Source organism: Malus sylvestris, chromosome 5 (assembly GCF_916048215.2).
Source record: "Malus sylvestris chromosome 5, drMalSylv7.2, whole genome shotgun sequence".
NCBI classification, from domain to species: Eukaryota; Viridiplantae; Streptophyta; class Magnoliopsida; order Rosales; family Rosaceae; genus Malus; species Malus sylvestris.
Window position 1 is genome coordinate 46,491,584 of NC_062264.1, and position 22,898 is coordinate 46,514,481.

The 22,898-nt window shown below is 37.7% G+C and overlaps 4 protein-coding genes across 5 annotated transcripts; 3 read left to right on the forward strand and 1 right to left on the reverse strand.

Annotated features, from left to right (window-relative positions):
• Window positions 1-2,181: 2,181 nt before the first annotated feature.
• LOC126621467 (cysteine proteinase inhibitor 1-like) lies at window positions 2,182-2,932 on the forward strand. The gene has a single exon (XM_050289970.1). The coding sequence runs from the start codon at window positions 2,292-2,294 to the stop codon at window positions 2,799-2,801; it is 510 nt and encodes a 169-aa protein (XP_050145927.1). The 5' UTR covers window positions 2,182-2,291; the 3' UTR covers window positions 2,802-2,932.
• A 2,128-nt stretch (window positions 2,933-5,060) lies between these two features.
• On the forward strand, window positions 5,061-8,971 carry LOC126621465 (putative MO25-like protein At5g47540). The gene is made up of 11 exons (XM_050289966.1): window positions 5,061-5,676; window positions 6,051-6,212; window positions 6,320-6,438; window positions 6,761-6,835; window positions 7,035-7,128; window positions 7,552-7,611; window positions 7,723-7,791; window positions 8,027-8,125; window positions 8,392-8,436; window positions 8,512-8,614; window positions 8,694-8,971. Exons 1-11 carry the CDS (start codon window positions 5,557-5,559, stop codon window positions 8,765-8,767), a joined length of 1,020 nt encoding a protein of 339 aa, XP_050145923.1. The 5' UTR covers window positions 5,061-5,556; the 3' UTR covers window positions 8,768-8,971.
• A 3,373-nt stretch (window positions 8,972-12,344) lies between these two features.
• On the forward strand, window positions 12,345-18,118 carry LOC126621466 (inositol monophosphatase 1-like). Of its 2 annotated transcripts, none has more exons than XM_050289969.1 (12): window positions 12,345-12,494; window positions 15,574-15,629; window positions 15,736-15,786; window positions 16,123-16,203; window positions 16,333-16,436; window positions 16,510-16,594; window positions 16,775-16,829; window positions 16,923-16,966; window positions 17,171-17,239; window positions 17,316-17,416; window positions 17,497-17,553; window positions 17,752-18,118. In XM_050289969.1, exons 1-12 carry the CDS (start codon window positions 12,482-12,484, stop codon window positions 17,846-17,848), a joined length of 813 nt encoding a protein of 270 aa, XP_050145926.1. In that variant the 5' UTR covers window positions 12,345-12,481; the 3' UTR covers window positions 17,849-18,118. The 2 variants fall into 2 exon arrangements, with proteins under 2 accessions (XP_050145926.1, XP_050145925.1); XM_050289968.1 differs by lacking the exon at window positions 12,345-12,494 and adding an exon at window positions 15,264-15,466.
• Window positions 18,119-18,343: 225 nt separating this feature from the next.
• Window positions 18,344-21,378, reverse strand: LOC126621464 (cytochrome b561 and DOMON domain-containing protein At5g47530-like). Its single transcript, XM_050289965.1, has 3 exons — window positions 20,595-21,378; window positions 19,015-19,269; window positions 18,344-18,917 (listed from the first exon to the last, which is right to left on the reverse strand). The coding sequence occupies exons 1-3, from the start codon at window positions 21,228-21,230 to the stop codon at window positions 18,624-18,626; spliced, it is 1,185 nt and encodes a 394-aa protein (XP_050145922.1). The 5' UTR covers window positions 21,231-21,378; the 3' UTR covers window positions 18,344-18,623.
• Window positions 21,379-22,898: the final 1,520 nt, after the last annotated feature.

Consider the following 22,898-nt stretch of genomic DNA (forward strand, 5'->3'; position numbering starts at 1 on the left):
GTTGTTTCGCATATAGGTGACACCTATCCCAAGGACGAGCGCATCCAGGGACGTCACGGGGGTTACGACCCATCGACTTACCAGTGAGTGGGCAGTTTTGTTTTCGTATTACCTATATACTACTGTTTTCCCAGAAAATGCAATTATATGAAAATATTTTTTTAAATGCCACGCATGCAATTGTTGAGATGTTTGAACTGATAATTGATGCATATATATGTGAATTGACACTGTGGACGCACAGGTGAGTATCAGGTGAGTTTATATGGTTTATACGAATGAATGATGATGTGAATTATGTTGGAAGCTCATAACCTGCACCCTAGGTGTTAGTGCTTATATTATTCACCACACTGCATGCTCGCCTTGGATCCAAGTAGGTGGATGTCGTACAGACCACTAGAGGTGGTTTCGACATGCCAGTCGTACAGACCATTAGAGGGGTTCCGACTGGTAGATGACCTTAGATTATGTGCACATATGATTGATGAGAGAAGCACTAGAGCGTATTATTTCACCATCTTAGTCGTACAGACTACTATAGGTAGTTCCGACTTATGTGCAGTGTAGTGCTGTACAGGTCACAGTTGGTGACTCCGGCAGGGCCGTACAGGTCACAGTTGGTGACTCCGGATGGATGGGATAGTGAGCTATAGAATCAGCCGTACAGGACCACTGTAGGGTCTCCGGTTGATTTATTATTTCACCTGAGTTATATTGATGCATTCATATTATATTTTGGCATGGCATGGCATATTCTTTCTGAGATGTTATGTTGATAGATGGTGAGCGGAGTTTTGATGATATATGTATATATACGTTTATATACTATTTTTCTGGGAAAGTATACAGGTTTTACGGTGAGGGGTTAGAAACGTTTTAAATGAAATGTTTTTGGAAAATCTTTGGTTTGCGCCCCTCCAGGTTCTAGTTAGCAGTTGGTGGCTCTCGAGGTCTTTTTCGGCATTCTGACAGACGTACTACATGTAGGACTCACCTGCGGCTGTTGCACTTTTAATTATAGTCCTACTTGACTGCATTTGATACCTATGCTCTGAATTCGTGTGTTTTACTCTATAACTCTCTCTTGTATGCTAGTAGGTTATTCTGCTAGTGGTTGGTTTAAATTCCTTCATATTTCTGTTATATCTTACTTCCGTGTCGCACTTTTGGCTACGTCACGCTCACGTGACGGCCAGCACGCCTTGATTCTAGGATCGGGGTGTGTCAGCAGCAAATGTAAATTCCACACTAAAATTGGAAATCTAATATTAAAATAATTAGAAATTAGATCAACTAGCTAAGAGCAGGAGTAAGATCCATAGGGAATGAAATTATTCAAGTTACCGACTCCCCAATTCATGATTTTTCCGATTTCAAGTAAACATGTCACAATTATGTCGACTAATCCTCTAAATTATTATTTTTTAAGTAAAGCATATGACATTCATTGATGAGAAATATGATTATGTACAAAACAGAGAATATAGTACATTTATTTGGGCCTTAATAAAATCTCAACCTGATCGAAAGAAACAATGTCACGTATCATGCCAAGATTACATAAGATGGATATCCTCGAATAATATGGCTCTCTTAGTTCAAACCAAACCAGCTCGGTTTCTGCTGCTAATCCAAACAATTAATTATATCCTAATTTTATGTAAATGAAAAACAAGGAAAAACAAGCTTGTTTTTCCCATACATGTAATGCATACACAGCCAAAAATGATTCCTTTCTATGAGCATGCAGACAAATCCTTTACCCAACAGCGTCGATACATCCAACCCTGCCATCCTCCGTCGCAGCATGCCCATCACTTGTCACTTGTGGACTGTATGTTGTCAGTCAAGAAAAATTTTAATCGACGGCCACGATGCGCCCAAAGTGCCTTCTCGTTCTCGTCGTCGTCATTCTTCCTCTGGCTGCCGCCCGTATCACAACCCTTGTCGGCGGTTGGAAGCTCATCGTGGCCATAGATGAGCAAAGTATGCATTATGTATTGCTAATGATTCAGGCCTCCTAACATCATTCTGATTATTGGTCTCATCCAGGATGCTTTGTAATTGTGATTGCAATCAATCTGTCGGTTATTCCTAAAAAAAATAAAGAGTCACAAATGAAGAAAAATATCAAAACAAATTAGTAATTAGACCATGCCGTAAATATATCAAGAAAGCAATGGCGAAAGAAATCCCTGCACGACCCAATATGGACAGTAATATCCAGGATAGCACAAGTCAATACCTAACCTTCCATATATGCCAAACCCTTTACCTTCCTGCCCGTTATGCACATCCAAAACCTCTATTATCTTGCCATCCCCCATTGCAGCTCATCAGTCATCACTTGTCATTCGTGGAGTGGAGCCAGTCAAAGAAACTTCAACAAATTAAAGAAAGCAACGGTCACGATGCGCCCTCACTGCCTCCTCATCCTCGCCCTCGTCCTCCTTCCTCTGGTGGCCGCTGCCGCGGACCGACGGGGCCTTATAACCGGCGGTTGGGCGCCCATAAAGAACATCAGCGACCCCCATGTGAAAGAGATTGCAGAGTTTGCGGTGTCGGAGTACAACAAGCAAGCCCAAGGCCAGAACAAGTTGGCGTTTGAGAGAGTCGTCCGGGGCGACAGCCAGGTGGTGGCGGGCATCAACTACCGGCTTGTCATTTCCGCTAAGAACAAGTCCGTGGCTGATCCCGATGTTGCCACTCCCGCGGATTACGAGGGTGTTGTGTGGGAGAAGGCTTGGGAGCATTTTAAGCAGTTGATATCATTTCATCGATTGTCAAAGCCTAACTAGGTTTCGGATAATATGATCGTTTTATATTTTAAAGGTTGTGTTTATGCAATCATGTACTCTGGACTCTAGTTTGCTTGAAGTTTATCATCCTTCATTATAATAAATAAATCGAGGGAATAATTGATCTTCAATTCTTAATTCTCTTGATTCTTTTTGGCTTTGTTATATATGTATTCTTGTTGAATTGGGTTCTAAAATTATTATGGAGACCACACACACAAAATGAGTGTTGAAGATTTAACCCAACCCAAGCAAATTCTTTAATTAAATTTGCTTTCACACATTTTGTAATTTTTTGGATGTCTTAATGCCCCTAATTACTTGTTTGTTAACTACAAATTCAATCCATAGTAATAAAAAAATATGAGAATTGATGTCTTGATATATATTGTCAAATTACTATTGTCAATTATTTACTCATATACAACAACAATAATAAAAAGTTTAGTAATACATAAAAAACAATTTACCTACCACGTATAAGAATATTATTTGTATAAATTTAAATTGAGAATCTACAAAATATAGGAACATTGTTTACCCACATATTTCAAATATGTGGTCTTAGCAAGTCAACTTTCAAAATGTAATTTTAAAATATATGTGATTTTCCTAGCATTACTTTTAAACTTATATAACATTCGTAGGTAGAACCCAAACATAGGAAATAGATTCATGTTTAGCAATTAATTAAATAGGAAAAACAATTTTGGAACTATTATAATCGCCTCAATCCAGATAAAAGCGGAAATGGATCATTAGAAAGGAAAGTGTTTTAAAGCCATAATAACATCACCATAAAATTAGAGAACAAAATCCACTATAAATTCTATTGCACTCTTAATGCGTCTATTCATTCCAACAAATGACCTGATTATATAGTATCTGGCAATTTCAACACTGATCTTTTGCCTCCTCTTTCCTCCCTTGGTCACAGCCCAAGGCGGTGATTGACAGCCGATCAAGAACATCAGCGACGCATATGTGAAAGAGATCGCAGAGTTTGCTGTCAACGAGTACAACAAAATAGAGATGAAAAAGTTGGCATTTCATAACGTCTTTTAGGATCAGATGAAGTTTATCGATGCCCTTAACATTCACTATTGGCTTCCCATTGCGGTCAGAGATGAGGAGTCGCCTACCCTCACATCAAATTATGTGACTATTGTGTGGGATAATGTGGAACATTCGATAAAGGAGTTATTGGTCTTTCATGAAGTTAGTAGGTAAAAGAAATTGGATGATTTCATAATATGTTTCTAGTCTTGTAAACCATCCTCTACAAATCTCACGTCGAGCCTTCTGCCTCTTCTTTTGTGTTCAGTATTTCAGCGGTGATATTTTGTTTTGAGCTCTATTTTAGTTTGATTTGGGGGTCCATCTCTATATTTTGAGCTTAATGTTGTAATTTGGCCTCTGTAATTTGCTGGTTTGATAATGAATTTACCTTTGTCTGAAGAAAAAAAGACGTGAAATTGATGATTTCATAAATGGTTATTTTATATGTCCTTACATTTTTGTTTTGGGAACATTTACCTTATCGCTCTAACACCAACCTCACATTCCTTAGCATCTCATATTGTATACCTTCATCAAATTGACAATATATATATATATATATATATATATATATATATATATATATATATAATCCCTCCAACAAATCAATGATAGAAATGAAAGGAGGATATCTAAGGGTTCGTTTGTAAGTGGTTTTTAAAATTTCTAAAGATTTTTTTGGTGAAAATATTTTTCAAACCAATTTTTTAGTAAAAATTTTAGGGGATCATAGAAAAACACTTGAAATGCTTTTTACAAGAAACACATATCTAATGCTTCTTTCAAAAAGCACTTATGGAATTCAAAATCAATTTCACAAAAAAAAGTTTTCTGTCATTTTAAAAGTACTTTCAAACCAACTTTAATATGGAAAGTGATCATCTCCGGATCTCTTTCTCATAATCCACCAAATCAGGGAATCCGTGCCGTTGAAATTTGATCAAACGGCTGAAGTTATTATAACTTTTAAAGTGGACCCTTGTTTGTAACCGTTGGATCAAATTTTAACGGCACGAATTTCTTGATTTGATGGATTAGAAAGAAGAAATTCAGAGATGATCCTTGTTCCCTTTAATAATAAGGAACTTTAATATAACTAGATATGGACCTAAGATTTTCCATCTTGTTTCATGCACCCTATAAAAATTAGAGAAATTATGCTTTTGTCCTTTTCCGTGAAGATGCCCGCACCAAAGCGCCTCTCTGCCAATCTGTTTATCCAGATTCCATAGAGTAACGACCAACCGTCGGTGGATAAGGATTTACCCAATCCCCAGGATAAATTTTGACATTATTATTTTCAATCTTCTTAAAAACAAACTAAATGATTTTAACAGAAATTAATTATAAATTTACAAATTTTAATTATGTATTCCCCACTAATAAAAGAGAATTAGTGGATTGATCGGGTGTGACGGTGAGGCTAAATTGGGTTGGGAGTAATTTGGGGAAAAGGAAAAACACAATTAAGGAACCGTCAGAACTAACCTAAACTCCTCGACGGACACAAACAAAAATTGGAATCTGTATATCTAACCAAGGTGGGGAGCAGCGGAGAGCCTCCTCCAGCCTTCTTCTGACGGACCCGAGGCTCTCTGCTCAGCCACCACTGCAGCCGCCGCAGCGGCATCGACAGCAAAACCACCATCAGCAGGATAAACTGCCCCGTCGCAGCCAAAGCGCCAACAGCAACAAGATGAAGGGGCTGTTCAAGTCCAAGCCCAGAACCCCCGCCGACATAGTTCGGCAGACCCGAGATCTCCTCGTCTATGCTCAGCGCGCTCCCGATTCTCGTGAAAGCAAACGCGAGGAAAAAGTACCTATTTTCCTTCCGTTATTGTTTCTGTCAATCAAAATCGATTCAATTCGATGCGATTGAAATTTTGATCAGATTCTTCCTTGCTTCTATATTCTGTTATCTGAAAACATTGAGAAAATTGGGATCGGTGGTGTTTTCGATGGGCAAAGTTGATTGGGATCGGTTCAAGATCAAAGTTTATATTTTTGAAGTTTTTTGTTCATACGGATTTCATTGAAATTGGCGATTTTGAATTCTGAAATCGTTAAATTAGTTTTTTTCAAATGCAAATTGTGATCGTTCATTCTAGTTACTTCTTCTTCGATAGTGTTTTGTGTTTGTATGTCTTGCGCATCGAGGTTTATTTGTGTTGGGGTTTTGTGAATGAGCAGATGTCAGAGCTCTGTAAAAACATCAGGGAGCTGAAGTCGATTCTCTATGGAAATAGCGAGTCTGAACCCGTCGCAGAAGCATGTGCGCAGTTGACTCAGGAGTTTTTTAAGGAGAACACACTTCGACTTCTTATTACATGTCTTCCGAAATTGAACTTGGAGGCAAGCTTTCAATGCCTTTGTTCTTTCACTTTATATTGTTTTGTCTGCCTTTTGTTGAATCCTTATGTTGAATTTCATGTTCTCCATTCTCGGTTTACATTGTGCAGGCTCGGAAAGATGCCACTCAAGTGGTTGCAAACTTGCAGAGGCAACAAGTTCAGTCTAAGCTGATTGCATGTGATTACTTGGAAGCCAACATTGATTTGATGGATATTTTGATCCAAGGGTAAGCCACTATTGCCAAGTACCTTGGACACTTAGTGTTATTATGTTGCAGTGTTCCTTTTTGGTTCGGACACTCTTTATTGATAGCATATGTCTAGTATGTTTGGTTCACGTCAATGTGCAATGATGCTTTGAACGTTTTCCCAAACACGCTGATTCATTAAAGTCTTTAATACTTTGGTCTTGATCTCTGTTCTTTTTTTCAAAATTTGTATTCTTGAATTATATGAAAAAGGGTGGGAGGTGGGGTGTTTCGAAAAGTATATCTTCTTATATTTGATTATATTATTAGGCATCTCATTGTTAAAGTCCACATTTTGTAGGTATGGAAACACTGACATGGCTCTACATTATGGTGCAATGTTGAGGGAGTGCATACGTCACCAAAGTGTTGCAAGGTGAGCAAATTGAACCTGGCTCATTTGGTAAATTTCAATTTGACCATGTGAAAGATGTTATTAAGAAGTGGGATATGAGGTTGTTTATCATTTGTATCATTTATTGGCTAAAACTCATAGCTTTTGTTCACCCCAGTTGTATATCAGCTATCTTTTCTCTTACGTAACTAATCTGTTTTTTTTTTTTTTTTTTGTGCAGATATGTTTTGGAATCACAACACATGAAGAAGTTTTTTGATTATATACAGCTCCCCAATTTTGATATTGCTGCAGATGCTGCTGCAACTTTTAAGGTTGAGTTAGTCTCACAGTATAGTCATGTGTTTGTTTTCATAAAAATCAACACTTTTAGAGTTTAATGAACATTGTTGCATGCCTTTGGATAAACTAAACACTCAAAATGATTCATGATTCATTTATTGTTTAGCCAATAATGCTTTGACCTTCATGCATGTGGGAATATTGAATACACTATCTGCTTCCCTGTATAATAGTAGATTTTTCCAATAGTGCAATTATGGTCAACAATGTTCTTATCTGAAACCTCAAAGCCTGATACAGATTTAATGTGGTTTGCTGATCTATATAGAGCAATTTTTTAAATTTCTTTTTCATTATCAATATTTCTTGTTCTTAAAGCCATTTATTCAACTCACGTACTTGTCTAGCTGCAGTTGTACTATAATCATTCTGATTTTTGGAACATCTCTCTGTAGGAACTCTTGACGAGGCACAAATCTACTGTAGCGGATTTTCTTTCCAAGAACTATGATTGGGTAAGGGTTACTTTCTATGTACAGATGTTTTTTTTCATGTATCTCCTTTCATCCGCATGGAACACATGCATGTGGGCAATAAGAAACATGATATTTCTATTTTTATGACAGTTTTTTGCGGAGTATAACTCGAAGCTACTGGAATCCTCCAATTATATTACCAGACGACAAGCTGTCAAGGTATGATGAATATTTGACCACAAATAGCTCTCTTAAATAGTATATTGCATGACCTTGATGTGCTTGTTGAACAAATAGCTCTCTTAAATAGTATATTGCATGACCTTGATGTGCTTGTTGAAGTACCTTGTATTCTCTTGTTTCATCACATTTTTGAAATAGGCTACATGCTTCTTGTGACGTTGCTGAGATGCTCTTATGATGTTTGCTGAAGATGCTTGTTTATTAATTACAGTTGTTAGGAGATATTTTGTTGGATCGGTCAAACTCAGCTGTGATGACTCGATACGTGAGCTCAAGGGACAACTTGAGGATCCTTATGAATCTTCTCAGAGTATGATATACCTCCTGTATTGATTATTGCTAATTTCCATGAACCTTCCCCCTCCCCTCTTGTTCCAGGCATTGAATAGTATGATATACTCTTACATGCATAATAAGTTTTAGTGCAAGCCTTTGAAATTACCATTTGCTTTGCATTTGGTATACCTATTTCTTACATGCACAATATGTATTAGTGCAAGCCTTTGAAATTACAATTTGCGTTGCATTTGGTATACCTATTTCTTACATGCATAATTTTGGGGTTTCTATCTGTAGGAATCAAGCAAGAGCATTCAGATTGAAGCATTTCATGTTTTCAAGGTTTGATTACCATTTTGATTTGTTATTGTTCAGGGTTACTCTTTAGTTCTCGTTAATATGTTTTAGTTTTTGCAGTTGTTTGCTGCTAATCAAAATAAACCCGCCGACATTGTGAGCATACTTGTTGCCAATAGAAGCAAGCTTTTACGCCTGTTTGCTGATTTTAAGATAGATAAAGGTAGGTGCAAGTTTTTATTCAGAGTTTGTTGTTAGTAGTTTGGCACTTTGGTTACATTTTTTCAAATGTTTTGTTGCAGAGGATGAACAATTTGAGGCAGACAAGGCTCAAGTAGTGAGAGAAATAGCTGCCATGGAACCCAAAGACTCATGAAGGAACTTGTCTTGTATGCGGAATATTGAGTTTCTTGTTCTATTTGTGAGTTTTAGAGTTTTCATAGTTCTTTGTGTTTGTTTGACGCTATTTAATTTTCTAAGGAGCCTTATCCCCCTTGTTCCTTTTTTCATATGTAGTTTCTAAATTATACTTTTGCAAAAGGTAGATAAATAAATTGGTAAAATGTTTGATGTTGTTGTACTTGGGTGATGCAATTGTTTAAAATGGTTGAGCACGCATGCTTGTAAATTGTAATGTATTCAAATTCGCCCCAAGTGTCGCGCTAGTGCCGTATTATTTGATGGACGCATAACCTTGCGCATAGTTGGCTTGTAGACCGACCGAAGAAGAGACTCGTGCTTGAAGTTTTCGTGAACAGTGCGTGTTGAATTCCGCAGTTAGATCTAAAACAGTTTAGAGGTTCCTCATGATCAAAGCGTCTTATCTTTTTCTCACGATGAGAATAGAATGGTCATTTTCTGGTTTCTGGTTTGGGAATAGGGTTCCTCTGGCACTGGCACGCACTTGTTCCACATTCCAATCATATGCTGTCCTTAACCACGAGCTGGTGATGCAATGGTAAATGACGGATTACGAGGCTTTCTTAAAACTAAATACTGGAGGTCTCGGATTCGAAACTTGCTGCTAGTGTGGAAGCTAGATTTGTGGCCAGGAAAAGGTTGAAATGACTTTGTGAGTTTTCTCGACCCTCGAAAGAATGGATAACCGTGACTTACCACCAACAGGGACGAAGCCAAAGATTTGTGTGAATGGGGGCTTCCTCAAACAACAAAGTTGTAGCTTTTCTGGTTTAAAGTTTCAATGTATATTTGTACAAGAGTGAGTCCGGGTATATATGAGAAGAGAGAGGGAAAATAGATGGGAAGGATGGATGCAGCAAGCAAGCAGCCGACAAGAAAGAAGAAGGCGTGTTGCCTGCCTAATCTAAACATTACACAAAGACATTACTCCAATCAGTCTTCTCCCTTAAATCAAGGAAAAGGTGATTTACATACCTTACCCTAAAGATTACAATGAGTCTTACCCTAGAGATTTACCCTAGGGGTCACCTTGGTAGTAGACTCCATATGCAGCAACAGTAGATACATCATCAGTCATATGCATCTTTTTCTACATTATATTCCAACCAAGTAGGAAGATCATCAAACCATGTAGGGTTGAATCATCTTTGCGTGTCTCCATATTTCTTGTAAGGAAAATTATAGGTTTTAGGTTGTCGAGGACCAGCTAGCACATACGCTATTCGTACTTGATCTCGAATATTAGGATTGTAATCCAAAATTCGAATTCGCTTACCAAGATCTAATGGAAGATTTGATAAAATAAATTTGGTACTATCTTGTCCCCGAGTATCATTATTTTTCTCAATAATTGGGGATGGCGGCACTGATATTTTTTTGAAAAATCTCTCCATGATGTTTTAGTCTGCAAAGTCAGTCATATTGATACGAATAACATATAAAGTTCATACGTAATTTGTAGAATTTATAGAATTAAAATCTCAATAAAATTCTTAGACTCTTAATCCTAGAGTATGTTATACTAATATGCCTAATAACTAATCAAACCAACAATTCAATTAACCAATACCAATAAGCATACAAATTATTCAACAAATAAACATTTAATTCAACTAATCATATGAATAAATGTGTACCCATATTCATAGAATTTGTAATTTCATAATTTCATTAATCAATAATCATAGAATTCATATTAATAATCAATAACCAATAACCATATTAGTGCATACCATAGGATTCTATATTTCTATACCAATTAAACAAAAATTCGTCTTAAATCATTAATTAGGGTTAGGGATTATAGATTTAGGAATTAAAAAATTTACCTAAATATATATATATATATGTCGGCTAGAGAGTGGCTGACGGTTGATGTGGTTGCACTACACTGGCTGGGAAAAGCACGTTTGCTCCTGTTCCGTTCCTTTTCAAGCTGCTGGGAATTTGGGGACAGAGCAACACCACACTGCTCTCTGATTGACAAAGGCAAATAAAAATGAAATGGAGATGGAATGGGGGTGGACCGTGGGGACAAGCGGTCCCCACTATACATACTTTTTTTTTTAACATATACGAAACGACCCGTTTCGTTTATTTTTCTTTAATTTTTTTTTGTACTAAATAAGGCCCAGCTCTGCTGCTGCTGCAGAACCAGAAAAATCTCAATAAGGACCAGATCAATAAGAGCAGACTCATAAAAATAGGACAAGGATTGTCTGCCCTCCTAGTTGTGGTGCCCTTCCATGCCCTCCTATTTTATGCGGTCACGGTTAAACCACGTCAATATTTTATATTTTTATTGTTTTTTGTCTTATTATCTCATTAAAAAATTAATATAAAATATTAACGTGGTTTAACTGTGACCGCACAAAATAGGAGGGCATGGAAGGGCACCACAACTAGGAGGGCAGACAATCCTTATCCATAAAAATATCAGTGGGGGCATCCCGCCCCCCCCCCTCTCCTAGACCCTAGACCATGGCAGCTCTGACCTTGGCCACCAATTATTTTCTTTTTTAAAAAGAAAAAGAAATCATATGCTGTCCTTACGAAGTTACGAGAAATACGAACAATGAATATCGAACACAGCATATTGGCATATTCTATGAATCTCCCCCATCAAATGACCATACTTACCTTATCATCAGGAATACCGCATAAATTACTCCATCGCCATTTTCTAAATCTCCATCGCCTTTTTCTAAATTTCACTTATAAATAATTATCAATTTACTTTGGGCCTGACCTCTGACATACTCACACGTCACACGACACGAGCTAGGTCAATGTGATTTTCGAAAAACGACAAGATTCGATAGATCTTTGAGGGTAATAGAGTAATTAAACCTACTATCGTGGTGTAAATCAGGAGAATTTTTTATTGTGATCGGAACATAAGTGGTACATCACGTGTTTTAATATAAATGGTAGAAAATTTTATTTTCTAAGTTATTAATTTTTTAGCACATACATCCCACTATTTATATAATGACATATAATGTACAATTCTATGTTCCGATTGAAAAATTCATCGTAAATAATACATAGGGAACCGTATTATTAGTGTCGGCATCATACTTTATGCGATAAACGAATGGCATTGGCATTATACTTTATGCGATGAAAGAATCGCTTATATATTTAGTTTAATTATTTAATCAATCTCAGTCACCTGTAGCTCCATCGTCGACAATACTCGTCAGCATCTCCAACTATTACTCAATCTGCATTTCCTTCCGAGGAGCAATTTGCTGACATTCTTATTAAAGGATTGTCTATTTCTTTGTTTCAAGATCATTGTTCCAATCTCATGCTTAGTTCTAATAAGCATGAGACTGAGGGGGATGTAAAGGTATAAAAACACAGGATCAATCCAATGGCTGATGTGCTGCCATGTGTCAATAGATTAAGCTGATATGTTTGTTAAGTTCGTTATGAGCTAGCTTAGTTCGTAAGAAAAGTGCAGTGTATATATAGCAATAGCTTGTAATGATTCAGTGTGAAAATTTTGACTCAAAAGAATTGTTTTCTCTTACTCTCTCTAATTTTCTGCAATCTCTCTCTCTCTCTTAAGTGTGAAACCTCCATTGTTAAAGCTTCAAGCTTCTCTTCTTACATCTCCAACCATTACTCAATCTGCATTTCCTTCTCTCATCAGACGTTAATAATGGCGGCAAATGGTAGATTCTCACCATTTCGTTTAAATTCTAATAAAATCTCCAATTTCTGTCTTCTTTTTTTCATGTAAAATTAATTTGCAATTTGTTTTGCATAATTTCTGGTGGTGGGTTGTAGATTCGCTTGCTCAGTTCCCCTCCTCCGCCGTTGATGCAGCCAAAAAAGCCGGCGAGTTAGTCCCCTCCGCCCCTTTAACTAATTTTTGTTTTTATTTAGTTTTTACTCAGCAGTAATTGAAACAAAATGTGTAATCTGTGTGCTATATGATTTTAATTCCACAAGGGTTCTAAGAGACCAAGCATGTGGAGTACAAAGGCCAGGTCTTTTGACTTGTTTTTCTTGTTTTTTATTAATTGTTAAATCAAATGGGTGTTTGGCAATTGGATCTTAGAAGTATAATTGCTGATTCAATGTTAGTGTAATTTTTTTTAAGTGAAAGATTTAAAATTTGATTACTTGACAAGCATCGAAGGCATGTTAGTGAAAGAATTTCGAATAACTTTTCGCCTGTGGCAGCTGCAGTTAGAATTTGAATGGAGAAAGTTATATTATGTGGTTTTGAGATAGCTCAGTGTTGAGTGCAAGATGTAGCAAAACGAAATTTCGTGATCAAAACATTATTTTTCTGTTAATCTTCCAATTCTGTTGGGGAGTGCAGGTGCATTTGGTCACGGAGACTGATAACCGACGGGGCCGTATATGTGGCGGTTGGTGGCCCATAGAGAACATCAGCGACCCCCATGTGAAGGAGATTGCAGAGTTTGCGGTGTCGGAGTACAACGAGCAAGCCAAAGGCCAGAACAAGCTGGCGTTTGAGAGGGTCGTCCGGGGCGACAGACAGCTGGTGGCGGGCATGAACTACCGGCTTGTCATTTCCGCTAAGAACAAGTCCGTGGCTGATCCCAATGATGCCACTCCCGCGGAATACGAGGGTATTGTGTGGGAGAGGACTAGGCTGCATTTTAAGCAGTTGACATCATTTCATCGATTGTCAAACCCTAACTAGGTTTCGTTTTATATTTTAGTTGTTGTGTTTATGCAATCATGTACTCTGGACTCTAGTTTGCTTGAAGCTTATCATCTTTCATTATAATAAATAAATCGAGGGAATAATTGATCTTCAATCTAATTTTCTTCATGTGAATTGAGTTCTAAAATTATCATGGCGACCACACACACAACATAAGTGTTGAAGATTTGACCCAACCCAAGCAAATTCTTTAATTAAATTTGCTTTCGCACATTTTGTAATTTTTTGGATGTCTTAATGCCCCTAATTATTTGTTTGTTAACTGCAAATTCAATGCATATTAAAAAAAAATTATGAGAATTGATGTCTTGATATATATTGTCAAATTACTATTGTCAATTATTTACTCATTTACAATAACACTTCCGGTACTGTTTATTTTTAACGAAAAATCACATTTTTATCTTTAACTGACACTATTCACTATACCTTTAAAAATGACTTTTCGTTAAAAGAGAAGTTTTTTTGGACTTTTCGTTAGTTTTTCTTAAAAAGTTTAGTAATACATAAAAAACAATTTACCTACCACGTATAAGATTATTATTTGTATAAATTTAAATTGAGAATCTACAAAATATAGGAAAATTGTTTACCCACATATTTCAAATATGTGGTCTTAGCAAGTCAACTTTCAAAATGTAATTTTAAAATATATGTGATTTCCCTTTATAAACTTATATGACATTCGTATAGAACCCAAACATAGGAAATAGATTCATGTTTAGCAACTAAGTAAATAGGAAAAACAATTTTGGAACTATTATAATCGCCTCAATCTGGATAAAAGCGGAAATGGATCATTAGAAAAGAAAGTGTTTTAACGTCATAATAACATCACCATAAAATTAAGGAACGAAATCCACTATAAATTCTATTGCGCTCTCAATGCGTCTCTTCATTACAAAAATGACCAGATTATATGGTATCCTGGCAATTGCAACACTGATCTTTTGCCTCCTCTTTCCTCCCTTGGTCACAGCCCAAGGCGGTGATTGGCAGCCGATCAAGAACATCAGCGACGCATATGTGAAAGAGATCGCAGAGTTTGTAGTTAACGAGTACAACAAAATAAAGAAGAAGAAGTTGGCATTTCAGAATGTCTTTTAGGGTCGGATGAAGTTTATCGATCCACTTAACATTCACTATTGGCTTCCCATTGCGGTCAGAGATGAGGACTTGCCTACCCTCACATCAAACTATGTGACTATTGTGTGGGATAATGTGGAACATTCGATAAAGGAGTTATTGGTCTTTCATGAAGTTAGTAGGTAAAAGAAATTGGATGATTTCATAATATGTTTCTAGTCTTGTTAACCATCCTCTACAAATCTCACGTCGAGCCTTCTGCCTCTTCTTTGGTGTTCAATAGTTCCACGGTGATAATAAGGATGTTGGTGGCGGATGTTAGAATTTTTTGTTTCTCTGGTTATTTTTTTGTTTTGAGCTCTGTTTTAGTTTGATTTGGGGGTCCATCTCTATATTTTGAGCTTAATGTTGTAATTTGGCCTCTGTAATTTGCTGGTTTGATAATGAATTTACCCTTGTCTGAAGAAAAAAAGACGTGAAATTGATGATTTCATAAATGGTTATTTTATATGTTCTTAAATTTTATTTTCTAAGTAATTAATTTTTTAACGCACACATCCTATTATTTATATAATAACATATAATATACCATTTCATGTACGATTAGATTGAAAAATTCATCGTAAATCAGACACAGGAACCGTATCATTGGTGTCGGCATCATATTTTATGCGATAAACGAATAGCATTGGCATTATACTTTATGCGATGAACGAATCGCCTATATATTTAGTTTAATTATTTAATCAGTCTGAGTCACCTGTTAGCTCCATCGTCGACAATACTCGTTAGCATCTCCAACTATTAATCAATCTGCATTTCCTTCTCTCATCAGACCGTTAATAATGGCGGCAAATGGTAGATTCTCTCCATTTCGTTAAAATTCATCTCCATTTTCTGTCTTTTTTTTTCATATAAAATTAATTTGCGATTTGTTTTGCATAATTTCTGGTGGTGGGTTGTAGATTCGCTTGCTCAGTTCCTCTCCTCCGCCGTTGATGCAGCCAAGAAAGCCGGCGAGGTCAGTCCCCTCCGCCCCTTTAACTAATTTTTGTTTTTATCTAATTTTTACTCAGCAGTAATTGAAACAAAGTGTGCAATCTGTGTGCTATATGATTTCATTGCAGATAATTCGAAAAGGGTTCTACGAGACCAAGCATGTGGAGTACAAAGGCCAGGTCTTTTGATTTGTTTTTCTTGTTTTTTATTAATTGTTAAATCAAATAGGTGTTTGGCAATTGGATCTTAGAAGTATAATTGCTGATTCAATGTTAGTATAATTTTTTGAAGTGAAAGATTTAAAATTTGATTACTTGACAAGCATCGAAGACATGTTAGTGAACAAATTTCGAATAACTTTTCGCCTGTGGCAGCTGCAGTTAGAATTTGAATGGAGAAAGTTATATCATGTGGTTTTGAGATAGCTCAGTGTTGAATGCAAGATGTAGCAAAACGAAATTTCGTGATCAAAACATTATTTTTCTGTTAATCTTCCAATTCTGTTGGGAGTGCAGGTGGATTTGGTCACGGAAACTGATAAGGCATGCGAAGATCTCATATTTAATCATCTCAAGCAACTTTACCCCACACATAAGGTTAAGAGTTAACTCTTCATCCCCATGTATCAGCAAAGTTCCTCATTGTTGCTTAGAATATCATTGTATCTCCTAGGACTAGGTTTTTCTCTACATGCTCTGAATTATTTTAGTCGGTGTTACCTTTAGTTCATTGGGGAAGAGACTACTGCTGCTAATGGTGTAACGGAGCTGACTGATGACCCCACATGGCTAGTTGATCCCGTAGATGGAACCATTAACTTTGTACATGGGTAAAAGTCGCTTCTTGTGTTGTAGATGATTGTTTATTTTCTCTGTGCTGATTGCTTCTCGTTGCTGTTATAGGTTCCCCTTTGTCTGTGTCTCAATCGGCCTTACAATTGGAAAGATTCCTACAATTGGTGTTGTTTACAACCCAATAATTGACGAGGTTAGGATTCTTATCTCCGCTAATGTTTAAACTCCAGTGGTTAACCACGACTCTTGTTCTAATAGATGTTAGAATTATAAGTTTTACAGCGAATAGCTTCTGAGTTGAAATATGAAAACTTGCTCTCTAAGTGGTACTAGCCGAATAAAGTGTGTTAACTTCGGGTTTCATTATACGTAGCTCTTTACTGGCATACGCGGAGGAGGTGCATTTCTCAATGGAAATCCTATCAAAGGTGATTATTCTGTTTTTAACCATGCACTTTATTGTTTCCAAGTGGTTACAGAATTTCCTATTTAATGCTTAAAAATGTTTTGAATTAGTGCAGTATCATCTCAGACTGAACTTGTGAAGTCTCTCCTTGTAACTGAGGTATAGAGCTCTCTGATTGATGGATGGTAGTTTATTATTGTTATACATAAATGGGCTGATTTGTTGTTTTTCTACCCTATCCCCGTGTAAAATAAAGCACACCGCAGCGTTTTACTTAAACAATGAGACTAGAAATTGGTAAGGATAAATGTGTAAACTTCTTAATCTTAAAAACCCTCATATGTTTTTGTACTGGAAGAGCAGGTTGGAGTAGAACGTGATAACGTAACAGTGGATGCAACCACAGGGACAATTAATCGCCTACTTTTTGAGGTAGAAACAGAACTTTCAAATGCTGGTCTTCAGTTGTGTTGGCAGCCCAATTTTAATGAATCCCTCTTTTGAGCAGGTGAGATCTATTCGCATGGGCGGCTCCTGTGCACTGGCCCTCTGTGGAATAGCATGTGGGAGGCTTGATCTATTTTACATGGACGGCTATGGGGGTCCTTGGTATGATCTTCTTTCTACCATGCTTGTTAATGTTAGTGGTAGCCGGTAAGTGATTGACATTGGTTTTTCATGTGCCTCAGGGATGTTGCAGGTGGTGCTGTAATTGTTACAGAAGCTGGAGGGTGTGTTTATGATCCGTAAGTAACTTTATCTTCAGCTTAAGATCATTCAAGAATTAATTTGAGTTGGAAATATAAATAGTTCTCTTTGAAGCGTGCACTACTGACAGATCGATAACATCTATCTTTTTGTTAACAAAACTTGAAACTTGCATGTAACATCGTATCTGTACATTTTTACTTATGTCAAGAATTGGATGTAATTTTCTTCATCAGATCTGGTGAGGAGCTTGACATCACATCTCGAAGAGTAGCAGCATCAAACCCTCTGCTTAAGGCAGCATTTGTTGATGTTTTGCGAGAATCGGAATGAGTCAGCTTCTTCACTCTATGAAATATTTCAAGTTAAACATCCTCTCAATGAAGCATAAAATTGGATTACTGATTTGATTACATGGGTGTAAGTTAGTATATCCTTTACACCATTGAAATCGTCTTTAGGGCATGTGAAATGCCAAATTAATTGTCGAACCTATTTTGATGATGATATATCGTTGGCAATGTTTGTATTTGCTGTATGTTCTTTAGCTTCAGAAATAGATTTGATGTTTCGAGTAAATGAAAGTGAAGTCATGATTGAGAATGCTTTAGCGCAAAACAGAAAGTTGAATGTAGAAACAGAAATCAAAGGATATAATTTCCGTTTGTTTTTCTACTTCCGCGCTCTTACCTTTGGTTTTTGTCCCTTGATTCTCCGATTGATTTAATCCTAGGGCTAGAAAATAGAGACAAGTGCAGATGGTGAAAAAGAGAGTGCGAAAATTATTTTCCAAAAATTAAATCAATGTCGAAGGAGAAAACACAGGTATAAGTAAGTAACAAATATATTTAATCTCTCTCTCTGGTAGCATGTCTAACACAAAGTCCAGGCAGGGACTGCCCAAGAACTAATTTACCAAAGAATAACCTCTAATCCTGAACTCCCTCAGTACATATGTGTACACAAACACTCACGTCATATATATACAAAAGGGTGCAACAACAAATGTATACAGAAGGGCCGCAAAAGAGGAGGAAGAAACTCGAAAGAGCCACCTCCTACCTCTTACAAACCATTCTGTGCGCTCTGCTTTTCGTCCCTCCGACCTCTAAGCACCATGGCCGTTGACACCGTTCGAAACGTGCGTTTCCTTTTCAGACTTCTTCCTCTTCAATACAATATACCATGTGTAAGCTTCCAACAATGCAGCTTGGACACCTAAAGCAATGATCACGCCGATGTATGCCTTCTTCCACTTATCGTCAGGGTTCAAGATGTCGAATCCTTTGAAGATGTTGACGATGCTGAGGATGATAACAGTGTACCCGGTTGCGTGGTGGTAAATGTTCCAGTAAAATCTGATCTTGTGATCCTTGTTGGGTCTCAGAAGCAAAGCAAACACCTGCATCGAGATTCAAAGCTATCACTTAGTACATGCTAGGGCAAAGATCGAAGTTACATTACAACATTGTTAGGGTTGAGATGAATGTTGAATTTACCTGAAGTGTTCCAAGGGCGAAGAGCGCGATCCCAATGTTTCTGTGTGTGTCATATTTGATGCCGGCAGAATCGTCGCCGAGTTTAATACCGGTAGCCCATCCTGCGACGCCAACGGCGTATGCCGAGGTCTGGCAAGCGGCATGAAGGTAAAACCATGCAGGGTCTGCGGACTTGAAAACTCTCAAGTACCTTGCTACCATGGCACCAAAAGGCATCAAGATTCCCCAACTCACTGCATTCAGCACTCCGTGACGCTGTAATTTGTTTCAAAAATGACCATAAAAACTTAGGGGATTTGACTAATTATGATGAAGTTAATTCCGGATCTCTTCCACTAAGCCTAGAGATCAAGTAATTCGAACCTTTGAAATTTGATATATCGACTACAATTATTATAACTTTTAGAAAAGCTTCTTGTTTGTAACCGTTAGATTAAATTTCAAGAGTCCAGATCACTTGATCCTAGACTTAGGTGGAAGAGATTAATAAAAACACCTTAAAGTCAAGACCTTAATTAAAACTCTAATAAATGACCAATACCAAACATGTGGCTACCAATTCGAAGAAATCTTAACACAGATCCTCCTCAACTAATGCTATTAAAGATTAATCTATATTTTCGCGGACTCGTACATAACCACATGCTCTAGAGCAGATTTCGCCACTTGAGTTCTAATATCTACCCATATTTTAAATTAATTTACAATATTTTTCAATAACTTAAAGTTGGCTATGCGTCTATACACTTAAATTCCACACATAATTAAATTTATAGCTATTTAAACTATTTATGCGGAACGCTCTTTTTCTCTTGCCTGGATTCAAATCTCCGGCAAGTTTTTATTGAGGTCCTTATATGCACATTATTCTTCTATTTTATACTTATTCTCTTCTAATAAATCAATATCGTACTCTTTAAAAAAAATATAAACGGAATTAAAAACTATATAGTTTTGTATAAAAACGATTAATTTATATTTCTGAGTATAGTAAAATTTACAAAAATGGAAACTGTAAAATTGTCGCTATTATTTTTGGTGACAGCCTTTAAATGTTTCTTTTTTTTTCTGTTGAAGAGGATATTCATATCTTTATCGAATGCTTTAATATAACTATTTTGTTATTAAAAATTTATCTCTAGAAAAAAAAATGTGAAAGAGAAATTGAATAAGGGCACTGGCAGTGAGGATTAAATTATTTTATATTTAATTACTGTATTGCTTATGACTTGTTTTGATTAAAATATCAAAAGTTTTATCAAGAAAACCAAACTAAGAATAGAAAAAGGGTTTAGTAAGAAAAGATTTGTGAATTTGCAGTTGGCCATCTGCCACAGTGATGGTAAGGAGGGTAGCTCTTGCACCATCACAATGTTTTCAAACTTTATCGGCTCTCTAATCTAATACTTAATATAATAAATCTATGGTTTGACAAAAAAAATTGTGAATTAATTGAAAACAACAAAAGATTTGTTCAAATTTGGTAATAAAAACCCAAAAATTACTTTAAGAAACAAACGTCAGGACATGCAGTTTAAGGATCAGAATTAAAGACAGAAAAATTGAGTCAAATCACTTACGTTTCTCTTTCTAGTGGTTGAGCTGCTACCACCGGTGGATGCTGTCTGGCCGGAAAGCAAATCCAAAGTCCCCTTGGCGTTAAGATTGGCGGCGACGGTGTCGTGAATGCTGGGAGCGCCGTTCGAAACGGGACCCTCTTGCCAGACCTGAAGTATGGTGGTAAAATTGGTAGGAAGAGTCCAGGTTGCAAATATGATCATCTCATCGTTGTTCAGATACTCCGCCGTCAAATCCGTAACCTCGTACGTCAGGTTGCCCTCCGCCAAGGTGGTCGAGTAGCTCTGGATCGGCGACTTGTACACCTTCGGCGTCCCACTGGACTGCGGCCAAGCGACAAGAGCTTGGGCGCCGGGCATGGCGGCCGACGCTTTGCTGAGGTCCGGATTGATGGCCCACGCGACCCATCTGGAGGCAGAGACGCCAGTGTGCCTGTAGGCCATCTGGAGCTTCCCCGTTGACTGTTCGAAGCTCCAATGGAGGAAGGAGCTGAGATGCGGCAGGCTGCTGCAGTAGGTGAAGACCTTGTTGTTGTTGAATTTGTAGTTCCCGCAGGCTGTTGTTTGGGCGTAGGAAGATTGTGAGAACAGAGAGAGCAGAATGGAGAAGGCCACCGCAAGCCTCAGCGTGGAAGCCATGGTTGTGAGAACTGAAAAGTGCTTTTGAGGGAAAATCTCAGCTGGGTTTTATATATTTTGAGAAGGGGAATTCAGATATTGGAAAAAGTTGAGAGCTTGATAAGAATATCGTACTTCTTGTTGGGGGTGTTGAGAGGGAAATGGGGTGTAATTATAAGAGTTGGTGGTGGTGTGTGGAGACTTTTAGGGTTGTTGGGTAGTCTGTTGCGGAAGGTTCCATTTTTCAGAGAGTGGTTTGAATTTGGAACTTATTATTTTTGTATTTTTGTATTTTTTTTTTTTTGAAAAATATACTTTCTGTTTGTTTCTCTTTTCGCACCCTGCCTTGTCAACGTTTCAACAATAAGAGCGGACATGTGGATGTTTTTGGTCAAGTCGGTCGGCAGTGAGAACAAAGTCTCTCCCCAACTCCTCCTGCCACACGCCTTATACAATAACACTATCTTCGCCGCTTCCAAATCGTGTAACGTTTTCGATCTCAAAGTTTCTCTTCGAAACAATGTTTTGGAAACTTTTAATCTCACTCACAAAGTTTCTCTCCTTCTTAATTTGGTCCATCTTAAAAAAAACCTTGAACTAATCAAAAATGAAAAATAGTATTAAGAACCTGTTTGGGCCCAAAATAATAGTTTGGGCCGAGGGTAGAATCACTCTCGGCCTGAGAAGCCGTGCGGCGAAAGGGTCATGGAGCGTTCAGCTCATGGGCTTCCAAGCCTAAGTCGGTTAAATCAGAACGCAAGTCGAGTCTTAGTACAATAGGGACTCTCGACGAGATCAATAATCTAGAAAGCGAATCCGGCTCAGTTAAGGACTAGATTCGTAGTCCTAGCAGAGATAGGACTGATCGAGGGGATGTTAATCCGGAGAAGGAAACCTAGTCCGAATAGGATTGGAACTCGGGCTCGATGTTCTGCTACTATAAATACAAGACATTCAGCAACAGAGAGACCCCTGCAAATCAATACAAAATTGCCCTGCGCAAACTCTCACAACTTGTGATTTTTCTTTTTCCTTTTCGCTGACACATCTTCCGTTGGCATCAACAGCATTGTGGAAGCAACCGGTGATATCTTAAGTCGGCATAGATAGCTCTGTCACCGTAGAGTCAGTCGGTCTCGTAGTATCTTCCGTTGGCATCAACAGCACTGCGGCGAGAACGGTTGATTGCCTATCCAAGTCTCGGTCGAGAAGGGTTCTAAATCCTTATTGGTCGAGGTCATCTCATCAGCTTTCTCGGCGAAGTGAGGTGTTACAGTTATTAAATTCGGCACATTGAAAGCCAAATTTGATATTGAACTTCGTAAGAATAGTAACCTTGTCTTCAGGTTCGAGAGCCCAAGAGGCGGAGACGTGTTCCTTTCTCGGCCGCAATCGCAAGACGCAGAAGTCAGTAGCGCGACCCAACGCAACATCAACAAATTTACTCCTCGGCCGAGCTCGGCGGACGAGTTGGCACGCCCCGCATTCATCGAATGACGTAGTTAGCTCAGTAATTACTCGGCCTGCGCGCCACGTAGGCTTTGTAGTTTCTAGGGTCAACATTTTGGCACGCCCAGTGGGACCCAGTGCTAAACTACGAAGTTCATGCCAATTGAAACACGATCGGTAAAAAAGAAAACAGCTATGGGAAAGTCGACAGCCGATTTGCCGAGTCAGAGCATAGGACAA

What these genes read in the sequence shown, in the direction of transcription:
- LOC126621467 (XM_050289970.1), top strand. Translation starts at nt 2,292, where the DNA reads ATGCACATCCAAAACCTCTATTATCTTGCCATCCCCCATTGCAGCTCA.
- LOC126621464 (XM_050289965.1), bottom strand. Translation starts at nt 21,230, where the DNA reads ATGGCTTCCACGCTGAGGCTTGCGGTGGCCTTCTCCATTCTGCTCTCT. An exon ending in CAACCACTAGAAAGAGAAAC is followed by an intron (nt 19,270 to 20,594) that starts GTAAGTGATTTG and finishes AACAAATTACAG; the next exon opens with CGTCACGGAGTGCTGAATGC. An exon ending in TCGCCCTTGGAACACTTCAG is followed by an intron (nt 18,918 to 19,014) that starts GTAAATTCAACA and finishes ATCTCGATGCAG; the next exon opens with GTGTTTGCTTTGCTTCTGAG.
- LOC126621465 (XM_050289966.1), top strand. Translation starts at nt 5,557, where the DNA reads ATGAAGGGGCTGTTCAAGTCCAAGCCCAGAACCCCCGCCGACATAGTT. An exon ending in AAAGCAAACGCGAGGAAAAA is followed by an intron (nt 5,677 to 6,050) that starts GTACCTATTTTC and finishes GTGAATGAGCAG; the next exon opens with ATGTCAGAGCTCTGTAAAAA. An exon ending in CGTCACCAAAGTGTTGCAAG is followed by an intron (nt 6,836 to 7,034) that starts GTGAGCAAATTG and finishes TTTTTTGTGCAG; the next exon opens with ATATGTTTTGGAATCACAAC.
- LOC126621466 (XM_050289969.1), top strand. An exon ending in CAGCCAAGAAAGCCGGCGAG is followed by an intron (nt 15,630 to 15,735) that starts GTCAGTCCCCTC and finishes ATTTCATTGCAG; the next exon opens with ATAATTCGAAAAGGGTTCTA. An exon ending in AGTCTCTCCTTGTAACTGAG is followed by an intron (nt 16,967 to 17,170) that starts GTATAGAGCTCT and finishes CTGGAAGAGCAG; the next exon opens with GTTGGAGTAGAACGTGATAA.